General features: G+C 45.9%; 1 protein-coding gene across 2 annotated transcripts in view; it reads right to left on the bottom strand.

Moving 5' to 3' along the window:
- Positions 1-20,866, bottom strand: part of PIK3C3 (phosphatidylinositol 3-kinase catalytic subunit type 3) — a 682,135-nt gene that overhangs the window by 488,344 nt on the left and 172,925 nt on the right. For both annotated transcript variants that reach the window (XM_086960327.1, XM_086960326.1), the window contains one exon: positions 4,146-4,241. In XM_086960327.1, the coding sequence (XP_086816453.1) occupies positions 4,146-4,241 (96 nt within the window). The remainder of the gene's footprint in view (positions 1-4,145; positions 4,242-20,866) is intronic.

Raw genomic sequence — 20,866 nt, 5'->3', positions numbered from 1 at the left:
TTCAAAGATATATGTACTATCATGTATCAGGCTGAATATGCTTGTTCAATGACAGAGAAAGGGGTGAAAAGGAGGGTATTGTAGCGGTCACTCTGGATTGTCACCTAGGATTTATCGCACAAAAGTATTAGATACGCTGCACACGATGGATGAATGTTCACCCAACATTCATAAGTGAGGACCCCTACAGAAGATTCCAAATATGGCAATATACATTCATCTGGCACACGTAACACACTTAATTTATAATAGTTATATTGACGTAGTCGTCAAACGTAATTGCTCCAATATTCTTCTTAGCAAGTTATTGTGTTTCCAAAGCGTAGCCAACACGTGTTTTGTCGTTATCACAACTTCATCAGGGCTTTTTATCTATTCAGTTGTCAATATGGGTAATGTCTCATTGAGGTAATATCAACCACCCCACCACTAGAGCTGAATTTATAGATGATCAGTGGAGGTAATGGTTGTAAAATAAAGTATCTGCACAGTGAATTTATCCCCTGATTCAAGGTATGAGTGTTCAAGTATGCAGGCGCTTCGATTAAGCCCAATACCGGGTGGAGGCCTGGAGCTTGGAGGTGAACTTCCGCTGCGACACGCCACATGGCTTAAAACTAGCCGGTTTCTTGGGAGACATCCCTGTCACACCAGGAGAAAGGATTTTTTTTCTCAAAAATAGTAGACAAAACGTTAAAAAAAAGCCAGTCAAAAAGTAACTGAGGGGTAGCTGTTCATGGATCTGTGCCATCTGGCGCGGAAAGGAAAGAACTAATGTCAGCACGCTGTGGTGCCATATATAAAGGTACAGAGTACGTCATTTACGGCATGGACAATGCAGAGCTGAATGATGCCTACCGGCACGTAAGGGTACAGCTCAAAATCTTCAACATCCACTTTGACACATGGGGATAATTCAACAGTAATGAATCTGCAGCTAGAAGCCTCTATCAGCTCTGCTGGATCCAGAGTCCAGTTTAGTGTATTCTGACAGTTATCGGCCAGGCATAGTGGGGCAAGTCCCTCCCACTGGGCATGGCTGGGCTAGCAGCTCTCTCAGTTAGACGGCTCGAGCCCCATGTCAATAATGGTGTCATAATAGCAATAGTTGACAGTCATCAAGGTCCAACCTATTCCCCAAATTGAGTGCTGACAGCGTATTCAACTTGTACTTGGTGAAGAAAACTAGGGGTGGAGGTCCAGAATGGGTCTTAAGCCTATGTCTATCTTATAGACCAAGAAGTAAATGGACTCAAATCCCATGCCCCTTTCCTCCAAAGGTACCACCTCGATGGTCCCTAGGTTCAGGAGGGCAAGAGTGTCAACCACCAACATAAAGATGAGTGATGGATAACACATCTTGGTAGAATAAGTGAGTCCAGAGCAGAAGATAGGAGAGTAAGGATTGGCCAGTGCAGATATGTGCTTGACCTAGAGGTCTGCCTCGATGGTCTCCCAGTCAGCAGACAAATGGGAGATCTTCTCCCTGCCGAAGCCGGCGGCAGTGAGATGGAAGGGAGTAAAACATGATCTTAGGCTGCAGACCCAGTGGAGGATAGGAGGGGCTGGAGGTGCTGCTATTGTTAATGACAATATCTTCTAGATCCACTCATGTCCCAAAAAGAGTGATATTTTTACTGAGGTGTGTGAAACATTTGAGAAAGCTGCCACTGACAAAAATGCTGTGTCCTGGAGAAGTCCCCAAAATTCTATTCTGTTGCTGGGTACTGTTTTGGAAGAGATGTCAGGTTTAGAGATCACACAATTGCAGCTCTCTTTCTCACCAAATAGTTGTTCCTAATTGAAGAGCATGTGCACTTAAGTCATTTGGACGTGTTTTGGGAAGTCTGTGGAATGCACCCAGTGTGGGGGAGCAGGCTAACGATCATGGCATTGACTGAGCCAAGTACAAGTAGAATCCAAGCCACTCTTTACGATTTATTTGGAGCCATCTTACCAAATCAGAAATTGGCTTTTTTTGTGTGTTTAGGTAAATCAATAGCAGCAATTTTTGACAGCTTCCATAGGGCGTGAATATAGTGGCCAAGAAGGCATATGGCATTTGCAATTCAAATAGCTAAACTGTCAGAGGCAGAGACGTTTCAGCCCATAGAGTCAAGCCTCTTAGACTCTCAAGTCTGGAGGGGCCAAAAGAAAGGAATTAGGGTTCATTTTAGTGAAAAGGATTGAACCCCCACGCTCTCCAACGAAAGAGGCGATGTCAGAAACCTATGATCCAAAGATGTCATTCTTTGTCACTATGCAGTTGTTTGTGGAGTGCAGGGCCCAGGTAGGGTTTCCCCTAGACAGTTAAAACAGGCTCAAAAAGCTCTTTGGTAAAAGGCAGCAGTAGCTCACACACCATAAAAGATAGCTTCAAAACGTTAGTAAAAATGTTGAATTTTGCCTCAGTGGTGAGAAAGGATAATTCCAAAGCGTCTGCAACTCTCTATACCAACGAGGTGAACAAACTAACTTGCTCTGAAAGAAGACCAGAGGGTTATGTGGTGTTCACTACTGCAGTCATATTGAGAACACTAGCACTTCTTTAAGTTCAGGAAAAGGCTAGCATCAAAATTGTACGCATAGAGAAGGCTATCAGACTCCATTTCATAATCCTTTGAGCAGCCATGGTCTTTGAGCATTGGACTCCAATCCAATATAAGTTACATCTGTGCCAATCTTTGGGCCCTTCGAAGGTGTTCAGCTAGTGATTAATGCTGCCAACTTAGAGGCTGGATCCAAGGCTGGTACTGGAAATAGCATGTGAGGTTTGAAACGCTGGAAGGCATTTGCTTCTTCGAAAGCGGCACCAAAGCAGAAGATCTGGATTTGTAGTCAGGGGAAATAAGGTTCTGAACTTCAGGAATCATCAAACTGACAGGAACAGGCCCATCCTTGTGGAATCATCCACAAGGTAGTCTGGCCATTCTAAATATGTCCTGCAGAGCCTGAAAAGCTTTCACCTTTGTGCGGTTGGCAGATGGAATCGGGAACCTAGCTTCACTTTTCTTTTATTATAGGAACCACCTCCGACAAGAGAAGATTCTAGTTGAGGAACAGTGTCTAGTCTCTGAACTGTCCCATAAGAGGGATCATTACCTCAAGGAAAGAAAAAAACGTCTCCCTATTGTGAAATACTTACTTGGGACATCATCCCCTGTCAGGAGGCTTACCTGAAGGGGACTAGAATAACTTTACGGTGACCCTACACCACTTGGCCAAAAATAACTTGGCACCTAGTTTTCTGATGGCCTTTTGATGCCTCAAGGAGCCAGAGTCACTGGCCGCTGGATTGTAGCCAAAGCCAGGATATCACATGCAGATATCTTGCTGTTCCAACAAAGACAACTTTTTATGGCATCTACAACAGGGTTTAGAACCTGAGACCTTATGAGACATTTGACCCAGTCCCTGTTGAAAGCAGATGCATTTCCATATTGAGGCAGCTCCAGACCTGTGTAGATGAGGCACAGAAAACCAGCAGTGAATACTAATCCCTAGAGCCGTCAAATCATGAGTGGCTGAAGCTACATGGCGCCCTCTGGTGGCGCTGGAGGAAAAAAAGTTTACACAGCACTGGATCTGGAAGGCTATTCTTAAGGTATAGAATCTAAAGTAAGCTATTTGCCAGAAAAAGAGGTAGGTAGGGGTGGCAAATGTGTCAGGGGTCTCCCTTCATAAAGGGAACTATAATATTAGTAGGAAAGCGGCTCACTCACCCACTCCTTAAAAACTAAGGTCAAGAAAGAATTTGTCATGATTCATTTGTCCTAAGCCTGCTGACACTAAGAACCAATGTGGTTAAGCACACACCCCGTACTGTAAAATACAGATGGGACCTGGGGAAAGTGGCTGTTGAAATCGAGAATGATACCGGAGGAAACAGTATTTCTTTGACTGGAGAGCAGGACCTGCTTGAGAAAACATTTCACACAAATTATCACATTCAAGATTTTCAGCAGCAGCAACAAATTTACAAATTATCAATACCAAAATCCTCGTTGTATTACAAATTTGATTAAAAAAATGTATTTCTGATTACGGCACATATGAAAACAATAATTTTATCAACTGAAAAGCTGCTTACAGGCAGACAATCAAATAAACGCATTACACAAACTTGAAATTCACAAGTTACCCACCTTCTCATAGTATACAATCGCATATTCTTTACTATCACTTGTTACGCAGGGAAATTCAACCATCAAGTACATGAAATTGGAACTTCGTTTCTCACTCTAAAAGGAGGCAAAATGGATTAGTTACTGTATGAAATCCATCAATTAAAAACAATCCCCTCAGGACCAAGATCCACTTAAGCCCATCAACAAAACAAACAGTGGAAGAAATTAAAGTCCAACCACGGTACCTCTGTATTATAGGTATCTCTGCATTTAGTAGGTGTAGCGTAATGCGGGACTTCGCAGACTTTGAAGAGTAAGCACGAAATGCGATGGGAGGTGTTAAGGTGTGGTTAATGTGAAGCATGATGAAATTGGTGTTGCATCTTTGGAGCATACAGATACATTACGCCACCCGGGAGCTGTGGTTAAACACTTCTTTAGTCCCCAGCATGCACTCACATACTGAACATTATCTCAGACTCAACATTAACCACACCCTAACACCTCCTCACATATACGTAGTTCCTGTTCAGGGTCCGTCCCAGAACCACGAGCGTCCTAATGCGTATAACACCAACATGCTACACTGGGCAGGGCATGAGTGTATGCTGAGGAATAAAGAAATGTATGACTGCAGCTCTTGTGGGGAGTATTTTTTATTCGCATGCTCCAGGACTGGGAAAGACGCTACAGTAGGCAGTCCGACTGTTAGATTCAAATAGTCTAGTTTATATGCATGGTCAGAGCAACCTCTATCTATTCAACCTATCTATTCAACCAGGAGAATCGAAATTACCTTTTTAAATTTACTGTGAATATGAAGCGCGCTTAAACACAGATTTCATGGCGCGTAAAGACGCAAAACCAACCAGAAAAATTGACCACTAAAGGATAGGTGGGTTCAAAAGCCTATTAGAAAGTAAGGTGATGCATGGTCTGAGGTATGGTTAAAATGAGATGTCTAGAACTTGGCCATAAATATCTGAAGACACAATGATAAATAAGGCTGTAGCTATGCTTGTAATGTTTGATTAAATTAGATGAGCACTGAGTGTCTGCAGAGTGAAATGCTTTGTGAGCAAGACAAACACATTTGAATTAAATTCTTTGTTCTAAGGGTAACCCATGAAGCTTATCCTGTTCTTCAAAAACATTTTTTTATACAATGCATTTTGTACGCTATGTTTTTTAACCAAACGTTTTGTAGTGAGGCTTGTAATTCGCATACTCAGTAGTGATGTCTTGAAGACACACAGCCAGAAACAACTGCATAAGGCATTTCTTTGGGGGGTAAGCCGGGCCCAAAAAAGCAAATGTAACGTGATTGCTGAACAACACAAAGTATTGAAGTCAAGACACAATGATAAATTGGTATCTAGAGTGATACCCACATTTTTCCTCTTGTTCTGGAGATTTTGAGGATCCCAGGCTGAAGGACAACAATCTTTTTCACAAAAACAATTAGACCTGTTTTATTTGCTTTCAAATTTAAAAAAAAGAAAGTGTATTATTAATTTTGAAAAGTGGTACACTTACCAACTTAATAACACACACCCTGGTTGGGTCTCAACATAAGTCTCACTGACTATATGCTCAACCCCTGGTAGATATGGCACAAGCTTGCGGCTATTCCCCAGAGGAAGCTTGGTACGTTTAAGTGGTTCCAACAATTTTAAAGGTCACACAAATAATACAATAATATTGATAAATTTGATTAACCAAAAAGACTAGAAATTGATATTGGTAAGGGAAAAAATAGATATGAATTACTTCATTTTAAGACAAAAAGCACGGAGGAAAAGCACAGCACCATTGAAATTGATGAGTTCCTTGTTGAGCACCTAGGTGCAATTTCAGGCCAAATTCATGAAGAGGAGGTCGCATACACCAAGCTGGTCGTGCCAGTCAAAGATTTTACCTTCTGACACAGTCTACCTTTTAAATGTCAGATGCCTCAAGAAGGCAAGGATCAAGGCTGAAGCCAGTGAGTGTTTCTCAAAGTCATCATCGAACAGCCGCTAATGCCATTGGTTTTGGCGTCTAAAGCAAAGAGCTGGACAAAGTTCAATGTTTAAGCAACCTACGTCGATTTGCTGCTGGGATATACTTTTGCCTTATCCTGGTCCAACGTTTTACCTTCAGAAAGTTTTTGGTTCTCAAAATTCTGAAGCCGGTCAACACTGAAACCAGTAGCCATGCAGGGCTCTATGAGATCGGATATCTTTACAGTGAGATATAGATGACCTGTTTTCATTGCATGAAAAAGCTCAGAGCAGAGCAAACCTGGTTTGCTTGCCTGCCTCGGATACAACCTACATTAGCAAACCGCAGCATTCAGTCAAAATGCTCTGGAGGTGGAAAAAATTACTAACTCCCAGTTTTCCCCAACTGCTGGAAAGGTTCTTTTGGGTCACTCCTGCAATCATCAGATCTTCAGCACAGGCTTCACGGCCCCAAGTCTCTTTACAGTCGTGGCTCCTGCAAGGGTGAGTCCTCTGTGGTCAGTTGCACTGTTTAGGAGACAGGAATACTGCTCTTTTTTATGTCACAGGAACAGGGAAACAAAAGGCCAGCCACCTGACCCCTGCAGAAGAGGTCCCTAAATACCAAAGGGTTTAAGGGTTCTTCAGTCCTCTTTCTTCCAAAAGGATCTCCTTTTTCAGAAGTAATTCTTCCAGGTCCATGGATGTTCATGGGAGATGGTGGTGGGGTGCCAGTCATATCCTGCGTACCACTCAGGGACTGGAGATTTCCCCCACCAAGCCCGTCCACTTTCTCACACTATGTCGAACTCCTATGCCCTACTTCCAAAAACACGAACCCTTTTTCCGTCATAAAGTGCTCTGCTCTCCCTAAATCAGTCACCGATTTAGATGAGGTCTTCTCTCTATGTCAGGGTCAAGAACTGATGTTCTCTATACTACGACTGGAGCCACAGACTCAAGACGGTTCTCACAATGAATGGGAGCAGATCATGGCAGCCCTATTAGGAAGTTACAAGTAAAAAGAGGTCACGTGAAGGTTGTCCTTTATTTTGCCACCTGTTTCTACCTCCCTTCAAGATGGATAATCCCTGTTAGTATGCCAGTTACTCGAGCTGAACCCAGGCTGCAGTGCTATGGAAAGGAAGGTTCTCAACTCAACACAGGAATGTATATTAGGCCTCAGAAGGTGAGATGCGGGGACTAAACTTAATCCAAGCAGCACAAAGAACATTTTTCTGAAGCTAATTTTCTACAAAAGTTATCAAAATCTACTATAACCAAGAAATGATTCTGGGTAAAAATCTTTCGATCATACTGATAGCAATTTTCCAGGCTAAGGTCTAAAATAGTGGTTTAAATTATGCAAATGCCTGTTTATTGATAATCTAGTTTGACCTACACACTAAAAACAGCTTTGGGATAGTAAATCACTGTGAGGACACACGATTTCAATTTCCACTTTATTTTATATATTGTACATCCAGCCCTGCAAGTTTACAAGGCACATTTTAATACTGACTTTTAATAGGTAAAACAGTTTTTTTCCTCCATGGCATAGGCATTTTTTCTTTCTTTTTTCCAATACATTTAAACTGCAACCCAGCCATAGCGCACTGGTGCTCCTGGCAGCCATATATTGTTTTTAGATATAGGAGTGGTACACTTACACACTGCAGTCCAACTATAATATTTAATTTCCACACCACTGGTGCAATTTCTGCGGCAACTTACAATGGCCTCATTGGAGAGTTAAATAGTTGCATGAAATCAATTTTACCGTACTCATTTGAGAGTGAGCGAGAAAGCACAAACATTCACACTCATGGTGGCACTGAACAGAAGTCATAGTATCAGTAAAATAACATTAACATCAGGTCGATAAAAATGTAAAAGATCTGGGATGAACACTCAGAAAAACGGGCTTTTCTATATCATCCAACACTAGATAGATGTCTTTCAAAAAGACACGTAGCAAAGGTAAGGGTGATTTAAGGTGTTGACCGAGGCGAATCATGACCTGAGTATAATCAGTGAATGAGTAGGCATTGCAGCCATAAGACTGAATTAAGGCTGTCAGTGAACATATATGTTAAACATTAGTGGGGAAAAGGAGGAGCCCAGCCGGTCTCCCGAAGTCAAAATAATAATCCTCAGAAAAAAAGTTAGTTCCTGTTCCCCTTTAAGTCCTGCGATGAACCTCTCAAGTACTGTACTACTGATGCCTATTAAGACTAATAATAAGGAGCTTGTGATCAGCAGCATCATAAGAGATCCAAAAGATCATCGCTGCAGAGTGTCCTTTGCATAATGTAGGGCTCAGTTGCTCCGCGCCGTAAGGAATGTCCTGTCCAACACACTGGGAATATTTCTGAGACTGTAATGGTTCTGTGAATTATATGATTGGCTCGGCAGGAGGAGCGAAGAAACAACTGACTTGGTCTCAGCAGTTTCCTGGCACTTTTCTATTGTGTTCGAACACCACTATATACTTTATTTAAGGATACCTGGGTAATGACTTCTGGGATGCAGTCAATATTCTCTTTATGAATTTGACAGATCCGTAAATGAGGACTAGCTGAATCCTAAGAAATAATGCATAACACCTGAAGATTTTCATTGAAAACAAGAACAATTCCACCTCTTAAAACAGTATATTCTTTATAACAAATATTATAACCTATTAATATAGCAATTGCAAGGCCGATTAAGGATTAGGGTAGCCACGTTTCAGTTACAGCAACAAAATGCCAGGCTTTCTCAGATATCACATTCCTGATTTCCAAACGATGGTTTACTAGTGCCGTGCAATTATTTAAGGTAGCAGAGCAGCAGCCTCTGTTTAAGCAATTAACAAGAGAGGGGCTTTTAAGTTAGAGCTCTTAACACAAGGGTTCCTCTGCTTCAGAGCAACCTGATTATATGTAGCATACTGGATTACAAATGCCTCTCACCTTAGGAACAACCTCTCTAGCGGGCTTCTAAGAAGTGCTCTTATCAGGCCCACTGGTCTGACTTCAGGCAGCGTTTCTCGGCAATATTTAAGTCTTGGCTTGCCTTTGACGAGCCAAGTGCCCTTGGGTGCACATATCAAGAAATAGTACATAAACCCTAAAAAAAAGGAGAAAAAAGAGATGTAGCACCCTGATGGGGGACAGACACACAAGATGCATGTACTGCTACATACATCCCTCAAACTTAAAACAATGCAAAGTGCAATTTAAAGTGAAAATCAAAGACTAAATAGGGGGTTTAAAACTAACCTTTGAAGGAACTAGTTTCACATTAAATTAGCAAAAGTGGGCATAACAAGGTCTGGTTCAAATGCCAATTTTAGAACTCCAACATCCTAAATGACCCGAAAGTTCATAACTGTGCCCTTAAAAGGCTGCACGAGGACATAGAGTGGATGGTTAGGTGTTTGTGTAAAGGAGTTGATGATATGCCACGGATTTAGAAGTCTCTCCTCAGTCCTTTAAGCACTCAACTTTAGACACCCAGCATTCATAAAATCTGAAGCTTAGTCTACCAGACAAGGCTCAAAAACACGTAGATAGATACACATCTCATTAGCATATGAGTGGTCGTGAAGCCACACATATATTAAAAATAGTGGGAAAGGTATGGTTCACTTGAGAATGCCCTCTTACTCACAGCAGTAGAGACAAAAGTCATGACCATTTTCAGCTGCTTTTACCAATCTAATGAAACTACCAGCAGAATAGTCTATGCAACCCTATGTCACACCAACCAAACTCCAGGTCCCAGCCTCTCCCAGCTAGCAAATGGAATAGTGGTCCACGGTGTCTAATGACCTCGCTGGTCCAGTACTGTGAGCAACAAAACAGGTTCCTTCTTCTCATCTAGCCAAAATAGCCGTTATCAGTACCGCCAGTACTGTTTCAACCTCATGTTTGCAGCAGAAACCAGACTTTTGTATGAAACTGAACACCTTCTTCTTCCAAAAACATGTGGACCAAAGTCTTAAGAACATCAGAGGGCCAATAAAGACTGGCAATATGGCAGTAATTGCAAAGAGCAATGTGATTCAAATTCATTTTTTTTTTAAAGTGAGTTAAAACAAAGTATCTTGAAGATAAACCAAATCTATAAAAGACTGGATAACTTGAAAACGTGATCTGGAATGCTTAGGAGCACATTTAACTATTGACACTCAAGGGTCCCAATATCTTACCTTTGGTATATCTAAGATACAACTAACAGATACAGACACTCCACACTATTATCTCGCATTTCAATTCATGTACGAAATTAATCAATAGTGTTAAATACAGTAACCGTTTGCAATTGTATGTTTCATATTACATACTAAGGAACAAGTGATACTAAACACAAATATAATTTCTTAATATGATCGCATTATAAATAGCACATAGATATAAAAGGGAATAGTCAGGTTACAAATATCAACTTGTTGTGTGTATATGTTAAATAATATAATATTAATTCTCAACAGTATCAAATGCATGTGGTGTATAACAAGAAATCTTGGTCAATCACAGCAATCGCAATTATATTTACATGGCACAAAATAATATAACCCCTTTAAAATATAACCCAGTGGGAAACTGCCCTTTAGTTCATACAGCCATTCCCTTTGACTCAGTAGCGACTGCTACCGAACGAGTGGCAGGGCGAGGACGTTAACGAAAAAAAAAATCACTTACCAGGGCCGCCTCTTCTCCATTCTCTTCTTCCGGTCTCCGCCGGCTGAAGGAAGGAGCAGGAAGCACCCAGACTCCCCATAGCCAATCAAAACGCTGCAACGCAGCGTTGTGATTGGTATGAGCACCTAACCATGGCGCTCAGACGGGGACTGGGAGGCTAGCATGTTTCTCACCAGACTTTGTAAAGCAAGACTGGCGGGGAAGATGCAGAGTGCACAGTGCCGGCCAATCAGTCCTGTGCACTTAAGGAGTGCAAACCACTCCTCTCCCTGCTCTGGCCAGCCCCGCTCGCTCGAGAGCCACTCACTTCAATAGGAAAAATAAAATGATAATAATACCGATATGTTATTATCATTTTATTTTTCATCTTGAACTTAGTGCAGTGACACCACTGCTTTCAAATCCCGTTCCTAAGTGATACCCACACCACTCCAAACCTAAAACGTGCAACTATTAGGTAAATAACCTCAACACAATACATTCATTTTTCGCTATAACCTACAAAGGAAGTGCCATGTCATTATAAAAACGATGGATTGCCGAGATAAAACCCCTAACTGACCATACCACTTATTCAAGTGTTCTGCATCATTCACCCAATAACATCCACACTCGAACATTAAGACAACACACTCAACTTACTTTTAGACAGAGAATGTTTTTGTGGTCACAAAAAGTTTGGGAACCGAGCTGGGCCTGACTGCTACATACAGGTGGACCACCAAAATAGTATTATACAACTGCACCAGTATCTCTGCCTGTCCACAAGCCACTGTTTGAAAACAATTCTTTACAGACAATTCATTGTCTTTCTACAACAAGGCATGTGAATAACGGCAGAATATAGATGCTGCATTGTCACCCCATTTTTTCTTTTATCGAATCAACACGCTGCATCCTAATTTCAATACATCGATTTCCAAATCAAATAATTTCCCACCCATCTAGGCAACAGACAGTTCACAGCTTAATTAAAAAAAAACAAATGGACATAAAGTGCATAATAGTGTAATATCCTCATTCCTAACTGTGAGAAATTGGGTTGTTGGTTGAGTGGAGTGATAACCTTGCTCAAGCAACAGCCACAATCCCTTTCAGGGTGAACTTCAAAAGTCACTAAATTAACCTGTGCTTAACCCTTCGGTAGATTGGCACAAAAGCAGTCAGGGTTAACTAAGAGACAATGTGTAAAGTATTCATGTATCGCACAGTGAAAAAGCGAAAACACAAAAATAAATCCTACACCTATTTTGAAAAAGAGTACATTTTAATAAATTATCAAAACAACACATATCAGCTGACCCAGGGTTACGAATGTTTAAAGTTGAAGGTAAAAATGAGTGCCTAAAAGATAATTGTGCCAACGGCAGATGTCTAGTCACACGCGATTGGGCCAGAGTAAAAAAAAAATATAGCCGGCCTCAATGGATCGCGAGTATGATCAGAAAGGGGATTGGGCCCAGTCACAGGTTAATTTAGTGACTTTGGTTGTTCACCCCGACGCGGTTGTGGTTGTTGCTTGAACAGGGGACATCCCCCATTCAACCAACAACCCCATTTCTCACAACCACCTCCTTATTAAACTTTATGACATAGGAATCGGTAGTGGCATCAACTGGGTTGGGGTGGGGTATGCAGTGAGGTGCACATGGGGCTGGTTCCCACATCTGCAAGTATCCTGGCACCTCCTCTCACTTGCACCCCATCATTAGTGACAGCCACAGCCAGCAAAAACAGACTCTGCCCTCTCAGAAGTCAGGCTTAACTTAGAGGCAATATGTAAAGTATTTATGCAGTACACAAAAAGTAATAAAGTGACAACACAAACAAAATCCCAAACCAATTTAGAACAATAGAGCAAATTATAATTAATAAAATAATACCATAACGACAACAATCCAATCAGTAGAGCATAACATATTGAATTTTAAAGCTTTAGTTAAAATAGCGCCAAGAAGCACAAAGTGCCAACTGCGGTTATCTGACCGTACCAGACTTGGACAAACTCACAAGTTTAGGACAATCATGATGAAGTAGGCCGGGCACAGTACCCAGTTTTGCCTGCTGGGAGTTGTACCTTAGTGTCACAGGTAAGGAGATGTGAGGTCCTGAGCGAGTCTGCGTCGCGCTGCATCGATGCTGAAGAAGACACCGATGAGGAGCTTCGAGATGCTGCACTGGGCTGCGTCAAGCTCCACTGGTTCTGGAGAAGCTGCATATCAAGTGCTGTGTGGTGTCCCAGTGTGAGGTCCTTCGCTGTGCTGGATCGGTTCTGATGAAGCTGCAGATAAGGAGGAGCAAGGTGCCGTGATAAGCGGTCTTGTCATCACGTTGTATCTGTTCCAATGAAATCTTCAGTTTCACAGGGAGGAGTACTTAGACTCGAGCCAAGGATCCAGGAACTGGGAGGAACCTCAGGACTGACTCCAGTACAGACCAGCAGGGCTCAGGCAGGTCCAGCTGTAGGTCCAGTTGCAACAGGTCAGCTGGGCAGATGCAGGGAGGCCTTAGAATCTTGCTGTGTCCCTGTAGTTCACACAGAAGGTCTGCCAACTAACCCTTGAAGTCGTTCTGATTCACCTGGGATGAAGGCAAGCAGGTCCAGATAGCAAGGCAGTCCTGCAAGGAGCAGGGCAGTCCTTCTGGAACTCTCAAATATCCAAGAATGTTCTGATGAGTGGCTCTGGAGATCCAATGTTTATACCAGGTGCGAGCCTTTCCATGGAGGAACTCACAGCCCTACCCCCACATCTCATTCTGGAAAGTGCTTTCTATCCCCTGCCAAAGTTCCAAACTGGCCTGGTGTCAGAGTCCTTTGGGCGTGCAGGAGGCAAAGCCCTTTGAGGTGTAAGTTGGGCTGTGTGCAGACCCTCCGCAGTCATCATGCCAGGATGGTACATCCTATACACACCTAAGCCCTGTTTCTGTTACTATCTGGAGGCAAGCGATAGAGAGTAACAGTATCCAGGCAACAATAATAGGAATAACTGGCAGAAAGAAATTTAGTACAACATTATGTAAACACAGGTAAAAGAAAGTAAGATAACCATTAATCATAGTCACATATAAAATTTAATATCATTGGTACAAGTTGATAAAAATGTTAAATCATTAACATCAAATATAAAATAGCAATAAAAGAAAGAGAGACTACAGTATACAGATATGGTAGTCTCTTAATAACAAGGGGAAGTTAGAAACTGTGATGGTTCCCACTGCTGATAGTTCGAGTTGGTGTCTGTCTGTCAACGCGTTTCGACACAGAGTGTTTTCATCAGGACCTTATCAGCATATTTCTGAAACCATTTCTCAAGAGTTTCTTCAGAGTTTGTGAATTCAAAGGATATAAGAAGCAGTGCTATAAGATATCAATCTTTCCGCTTTATTTTTGGATATATTTAAATCCTGCAAATATGTCAGGTATCATCGTTACTCGGTACTCATCTTGTCTCCAGCCATTAACTCTTAAGTAATTTATATGAGCGCGTTACTATTGGCGTCCAAGGTCCAGGACCATAGATCGTATGACACGTGTTATGCCAGTATACTTTCGTAATGTAGCCCAGCTGTCAACCATCGTGTCACAATGTTGCGAGAAATCAAATGCAGCATAATAGGCTCGAAAACGCGGTCTCTGCTCTGTAATTCTGATCCAGCGTGGTCAATGGCGGCAAGTGAGTCCGTAGCGGAGGCAATACACAAACTACAACAGCAGAGACATTCACAGTCATGTGACCCAGGACACTAACAGAAGGCACAAATAGTTGTGACAAGAAAATTATAACTTTTTTAAAGTGGCCTTTTCGGTATGGGAACATAAAATCCAACTTCACCATTGAAGAGGATTGTAAATTATAATTCAACAGAATATCTCTTCCGGCTCCAAATCTAAAATTAGCACTTATTAAATATAATGAGGTAATCCAGTGTTAGTTAGTAGTAGGGAAAGGACTTACAATTTACGACTTTAGGAGTGTGTCCATGCTAGACATGCAAAACTTACACACAAGTCCTACCTTTTAAATACAATGCACCCTGCTCTATGAGCCTTTAGACTCTACCTTAGAGGTGACCTTATAAGTATTAAAAAGAAAGGTATAGTCCTGGCAACAGGTTTATGTTTTTAGGTGGAAATGGCAGTTTAAAACTGCACTGCAGGCTGTAGTGGAAAGCCTGAGACATGATTTAAAGGGCTATTTTAGTGGATGGAACAATGAGTGCTGCAGGCCCACTAGTAGCATTTAATTTCTCTGCCCTGGGTACATGTATTGCCATTTACTAGGGACTTACATGCAAATTAAAGGTGCAAAATAGGTGTAGGCCAATTTCACCATGTCTGAAGGCGAGAGCTCAATCACTTCAGCATTGATTAGCAGTGGTAAAGTGCACAGAGTCCTAAAGCCAAAAAAAACTGATTAAGAAAAATAGGAGGCATGAAGGCAAAAGGTTTGGGGGAATACCACACCAGGGTTGTCAGGTCTAACGTTTTCCAGCACGTTGTGTATTGGCATTTTTTTATGTAACAGAATACTCAATATGTAGTGCGCAGTGTGAAAAGAGTGCCTCTATGTAGCTGCTTGAGTTCAGGTTGTGAGTGGGCAGTGATTCACAGCTGTGGAGTTCAGGTCAAATGTAGTGGGAATTTCTCAAAGTGCTTATCTGTTGGTCATAAGGAGTTCAGAATACATGCTCATTTAATACTTAGCCTCTCTGCAGAGAGCAATGAGCAATGGTCAGGTGTGTCAGCTGTAATTATGATTATAGGTGAAAGCCTGTAAAGGAGATATACAGCTGTGAAAAATTGACAGAGCTAGTTAAAGAAAATGGAGTGCTTACAGGCGAGCGTGTGCATTGTGAGTAGAGGTCATGAAGTGAACGAGATGCAAGGAAGTACGTTTTTGGGAGGGTGCAGAAGAGGAAAGAGAGGAGGTGTGAGATTCACACATCGAGTGTTTCAGAAGGGGCGTGGCTTGGGCGCAGATGGCGGTGGTCGCCTGAGAGCTCGGCTTCGGGACTGTGCCCGGAATTATCCTGTAAATCGGAGGCCGTGGGGCACCCTAACCCCCGCAAACTGTTGATCGGATCGACTGGGACCTGCCGGGGACTTCGGTGCAGCCCATACATGAGGTGACCCGACGGAAAATCGAAGTTTGTGGATCCGGGGAGTGCGACCCAACATGGCGCCCGGACCTCATTGTCCCCTTGGACGGGACCATTGAACTGGAGGAACATCGCTAGCCACAGCGTACCCTCCACCTTTTCGCTTCCCCGCGATATGAGGGGCTGGGTACAGATCTGATTGGACTCAGGCAACAGGGAACACGCCTGGAGGGTCGGATGCCCTCACTATAGTGGACCTCGGCACACGGACGCCTGGAGGCCCTGCCTGCGGTACTGCCCCCCTGGACCGCACCTGGCTGCATTTCCCCGATCGACCCACTCCCATGGGAGGCACTGCCCCTAGGCGCCACAAAGTCTCCGGTGGTGTTGGTGGCCCTCGCTCCGGGTCCTCATCAGCCAGGCGGGCCTGCCCGACCCGGCGCCAACTGTCTCCGCCTCCTCCTCAGTGCCCTCCGACGACTTGGTGGCGGCGCGGGCCGAAGCTGTGGAGGTCCAACAGGCCCTGGAGACGGAGATCGCCGACCCCCGACCCGAAGACCAATAACCGGGAGAGACATAGCCGAAGCCCGCACTTGGTGGCGCCTCTAGCTGGATCCACACAGCGTGATTCCTGCGACATGGGGAAACCAAGGGGAGCCAAGGGGACTACCCCAGCTGCATCAGATTCAGGGACCCCGGACAAAGAGGAACGTAAAGATCCGGAGAGTTCTGGTGGCGCACCACTGCAACAACAATTTGACCGTGTCTTGGAGGCGATTGCGACCACACGCTCGGCCCTCCAGCAGGACATTGCCCAGGTGGCGACGCGTCTGGGCCTCCTTAGAGCGGATCATGGCAAACTTTCGGATAGGGTCAAGGAAGTAGTAGGCTCGGTGAAAACTTTGGAGCCAGCGCAGCGCACCCTGGCCGCGACAATGAAGGATGCCCTATCCCGGATTACTGCTCTGGAGCAACGAGCGGAAGATGCGGAAGGCCGTAACAGACGCAACAACATTCGAGTGGTGGGCCTGCCGGAGAAGATTGAGAATGGTGACATGGTGGCCTACTTGGAAGCCTGGCTCCGAGACACAGTGGCTCCGGAGGGTCTATCCTCTTTCTACACCCTGGAGCGAGCACATAGAGTTCCAGCGAGGCCGCCGCAACAGGGCCGTGCCCCGCGACCGGTGGTAGCACGGTTATTGCACTTTCGGGACAGAGACCTCATCCTTAATGCCGCCAGACATAATGGCCCATTCGAGGTGGAGAACAGCCAGGTGAACATCTTCCCGGACTACACCTATGAGACCCAACGCAGGCGGTTCTCATTCTTGGCAGTCAAACGCGAGCTCCGGAGCGAGGGCATCCAATACTCGCTCCTATTTCCCGCGCGGCTCCGCATAATTGTCGATGACAAAACTCAATTCTTTGATACCCCGGAGGAGGTCTGTAACTGGCTTGAACTTTATAGAGCCGGGAAGGATGGCTTTGGCTCTTCATCTCAGCTAGTGGTGGAGCCGGGACAGCGACGGCGATCCAAGAGAATTCGGAGTCGCCGTGGCCGTTCGGGAGGACCCTCAACTGCGGAGACATCGACGGAGCAGAAGGGAGTGTTGGAGGTGTTATCAGCGTTGTCTGGCTCACGGGACGGCACCATCGAAGAGGAGGCGGACCCTGGTGACGAGGGGGAACCAACGGACTCGGAGGAGTCGGTGACTGATAGCGTCCACACGCCGGTGATTACACCGAAATCGGTTGAGGACCTTCTGGATGGACAGGGTTGACGGGGTGAGCTGCAATCGTTTGGGTGGGGCCCGGAGTGGGGGTGGCGGGTACCGACGATTGATCATGATTCCCGGGGAGGTGGGGGTGGGGTGCCTTGCTCGTGCCCTGAGGGTTACCAGTACGGTTTTGGGCTAGCTTTAGTCCTGGTAGCCAGAGTATCGAGGGCCCACTGCCAACGCCCAGCCCGCACTTGGCCCTTAAGGCCTTCCTACGGTGGCGACCGCAGGATTAGTCGGGGACAGGGTTTTTTTTGAGGATATGGTTTGGATGGGAACTAGATGGTGCTATTTGGGTCCTGTTCTGGGGAGGGTGGGTAAGGGATTTGATCGAGTTGGGGTTGTTGAGTTTTGGTTGGGGAAAATGGCCGCCATCAGTGCTGGGTTGCTTGTTGTTCTTTCTTTGCTGGGACCCGGATGGGGAGACTTTGCACGAACAATATGGGACAATGGCTGATGTTGCTAATGTGAAATGTATTACTTGGAATGTGCAGGGGCCCTCACACCATGTCTAGACGTCACAAAGTACACGCTTATTTAGTGCGTAGAGGGGTACAAATGGCGCTGTTGCAGGAGACCCATCTGAACAAGGCGGAAGGGGCGGCGCTGCAGCGTAGGTGGAGAGGGCAGGTCTTTTGCACGTCGTACTCCGCGTATGCCAGGGGGGCGCTGATTTGGATTAGAGCTGAGGTTCCCTTCCAGGTCACGAAATCGGTGGTGGACCCGGAGGGGCGCTATGTGGCCATTTCGGGCACTCTGGGGGGGAGGGACCTGAACGTTTGCTGTGTTTACGCACCCAATATGGACCAAGTTGCCTTCTTTTCCAGGTTATCGGGCTCGTTGGCCCACTTCTTCTCCGGGCCCCTCTTGCTCGGTGGAGATTTCAACTCAGTAGTGAATGTGGAGACTGATCGATCGCATCCGCCTCTCCCTGACTCTCCGGTTCGCCGTGTGGCTAAAGGTCGTGGGGACTGGCAGATGCACTGGGGTCTGACGGATATTTGGAGGGCGCAGCACCCTGCCGCAAGAGATTATTCTTACTTCTCGAGACTGCACGAGCTACACGTTAGACTAGACGGATTTCTTGGCTCGGCTGAACTGGTTTCAGCGGCGATCCGGTCTGAGTATTTAACCAGGACCATCTCAGATCATAACCCCCTCCTGCTGGACCTTCGCTGGCTTCCTGGGGTGCCTGCGGTGCCCACCTAGAAGTTACGTCACGAGATCCTTGAGGACAGTGTCTTCAAAACGGACCTAGGAGATAAGATCTCGGAATATTTCGCTTCCAACAGGGGCACTGCGAGCTCGAGGGTGCTAGAATGGGATGCTTTTAAGGTGGTGGTGAGGGGTTATTGCATCTCAAAAAAGGTAGGCATAAGACGGGTTATCCTTGACGACTTAGCTACTGCGGACCGGAAGCTTCGTGAGTTGGAGCTCCGCCGCCCCGGGCATCCTGAACTCCAGGAGAGCACGGTAGAGGCGAAGGAAGCGGTGGCGGCAGAGGTTGAACGGCTGCGCTGTTTCGACTACAAGGCCTATACGGTTAGGTCCCTTGCAGAGGGAGATAGGTCGAGCGCACTGCTAGCATGGCTGGCTAACCCCACGCGCCAGACCTCACTGACGACGTCCATGCGCATGGCAGACGGGACCGAAGTGCACACTCAGCCTGAGATCCTGAGCTGCTACCTACGCTACTACGAACGCTTGTACCGCAGTCGCTCTGCCAGAGACCCTGATTTGCTTGATGATTATCTACGACCCCTAGAGCTCCCGATGGTGGAGCCTGACGTGGCGAAAACCCTGGGGTCAGACATTGAACTGGGGGAGATCCACAGTGCCATTAAAAAGATGGCGAGGAATAAGACCCCGGGCCTAGACGGCCTTCCTATTGAATTTTATGCAGCTTATGTTGACCTCCTAGCACCAAGGTTATTGATAGTATACAGAGAGGCGAAGAGACTTGGTCGGCTCCCCGGCTTGATGTGCGAGGCCTTAGTGGTGCCCCTTCTCAAGCCGGGAAGGGACTCGTCCGATCCGGCGTCCTACCGTCCTTTATCAATGCTGACGGTCGACTATAAAATACTGAGAAGCATCTTGGCTTCGAGGCTGCTGGGTCACATGGGCTCTCTGGTACACGAAGACCAGGCTGGATTCATCCCCAAGCGAAACACGACCATGAACATCCGTAGGTTGTTGGGAGAACCGCTCGTGGACGCCCCGTGCCCGGTGGTCCTATCGGTGGACTTAGAGAAGGCCTTTGACAGCCTCGAATGGGACTACCTGCGCACGGTGCTACTGCGATTCGGCCTCGGCGAGGGTTTCATCAGATGGACAACGGTCCTATACGCCTCGGCATCGGCCAGGGTTCGGGCAGGCCCGCTGGTTTCCTCACAATACCCGGTGGAGAGGGGCACGAGACAGGGTTGTTCGTTATCCCCGCTTCTCTTTGCGTTGGCGGTGGAGCCACTGGCTCTGCTACTCCGATCGGGAACCCATTATAATGGCCTGCGGACACCCTCGGGCCCACATTACATCTCGCTCTACGCCGATGACCTGTTGCTCTTCCTTGAGGACCCGGTTACTGCCCTGCAGGGGGCTGCGACGGCGCTCACGGCGTTTGGGGAGGTCTCGGGCCTTCGAGTGAACTGGGCTAAGACCTGTCTCTTCCCGGTTCGCAGAGGCACGCCTAGCCCTGTTGTCGGTGGAGAGATTAGATGGGAACCTGACTGCTTTAAATACCTGGGGGTGTACGTTTACCATGAACCAGCTGACCTCCTGGATGGGAATATTGCTCGCAGCACCCGAGCGCTACGGGGTAATATGGATTTCTGGGCGACGCTACCGCTCTCGGTGGCGGGGTGGATTGCTTTGCTCAAAATGGTGGCGCTCCCCCGGTTGCTGTATTATTTCCGAACGCTACCGATCTGGGTCCCGCCGGCCACATTTAGACTCTTACGGTCGATGATAGTCGGATTCCTCTGGGGCTCGGGCCGCCGAAGAGTGGCCCTCAAGACCCTGATGAGACCGAAAGACGAGGGTGGGCTTGCCGTACCGGACTTCGAAAAATACTACCTAGCGGCACAACTACAGACCCTCACCCAGGAGATAGCCAGGGAATTCCGGGGCCCGGAGGACAGGAGGGGCACGGGGATGGCCAGACATGTTCTCTCCTTCATAGCGCTGCGACAGCG

This window comes from Lissotriton vulgaris, chromosome 3_1, assembly GCF_964263255.1.
Source record: "Lissotriton vulgaris chromosome 3_1, aLisVul1.2, whole genome shotgun sequence".
NCBI lineage: Eukaryota > Metazoa > Chordata > Amphibia > Caudata > Salamandridae > Lissotriton > Lissotriton vulgaris.
Note: the sequence above shows the minus strand (reverse complement) of the source record. Positions and strands in the feature narration are given on the sequence as shown.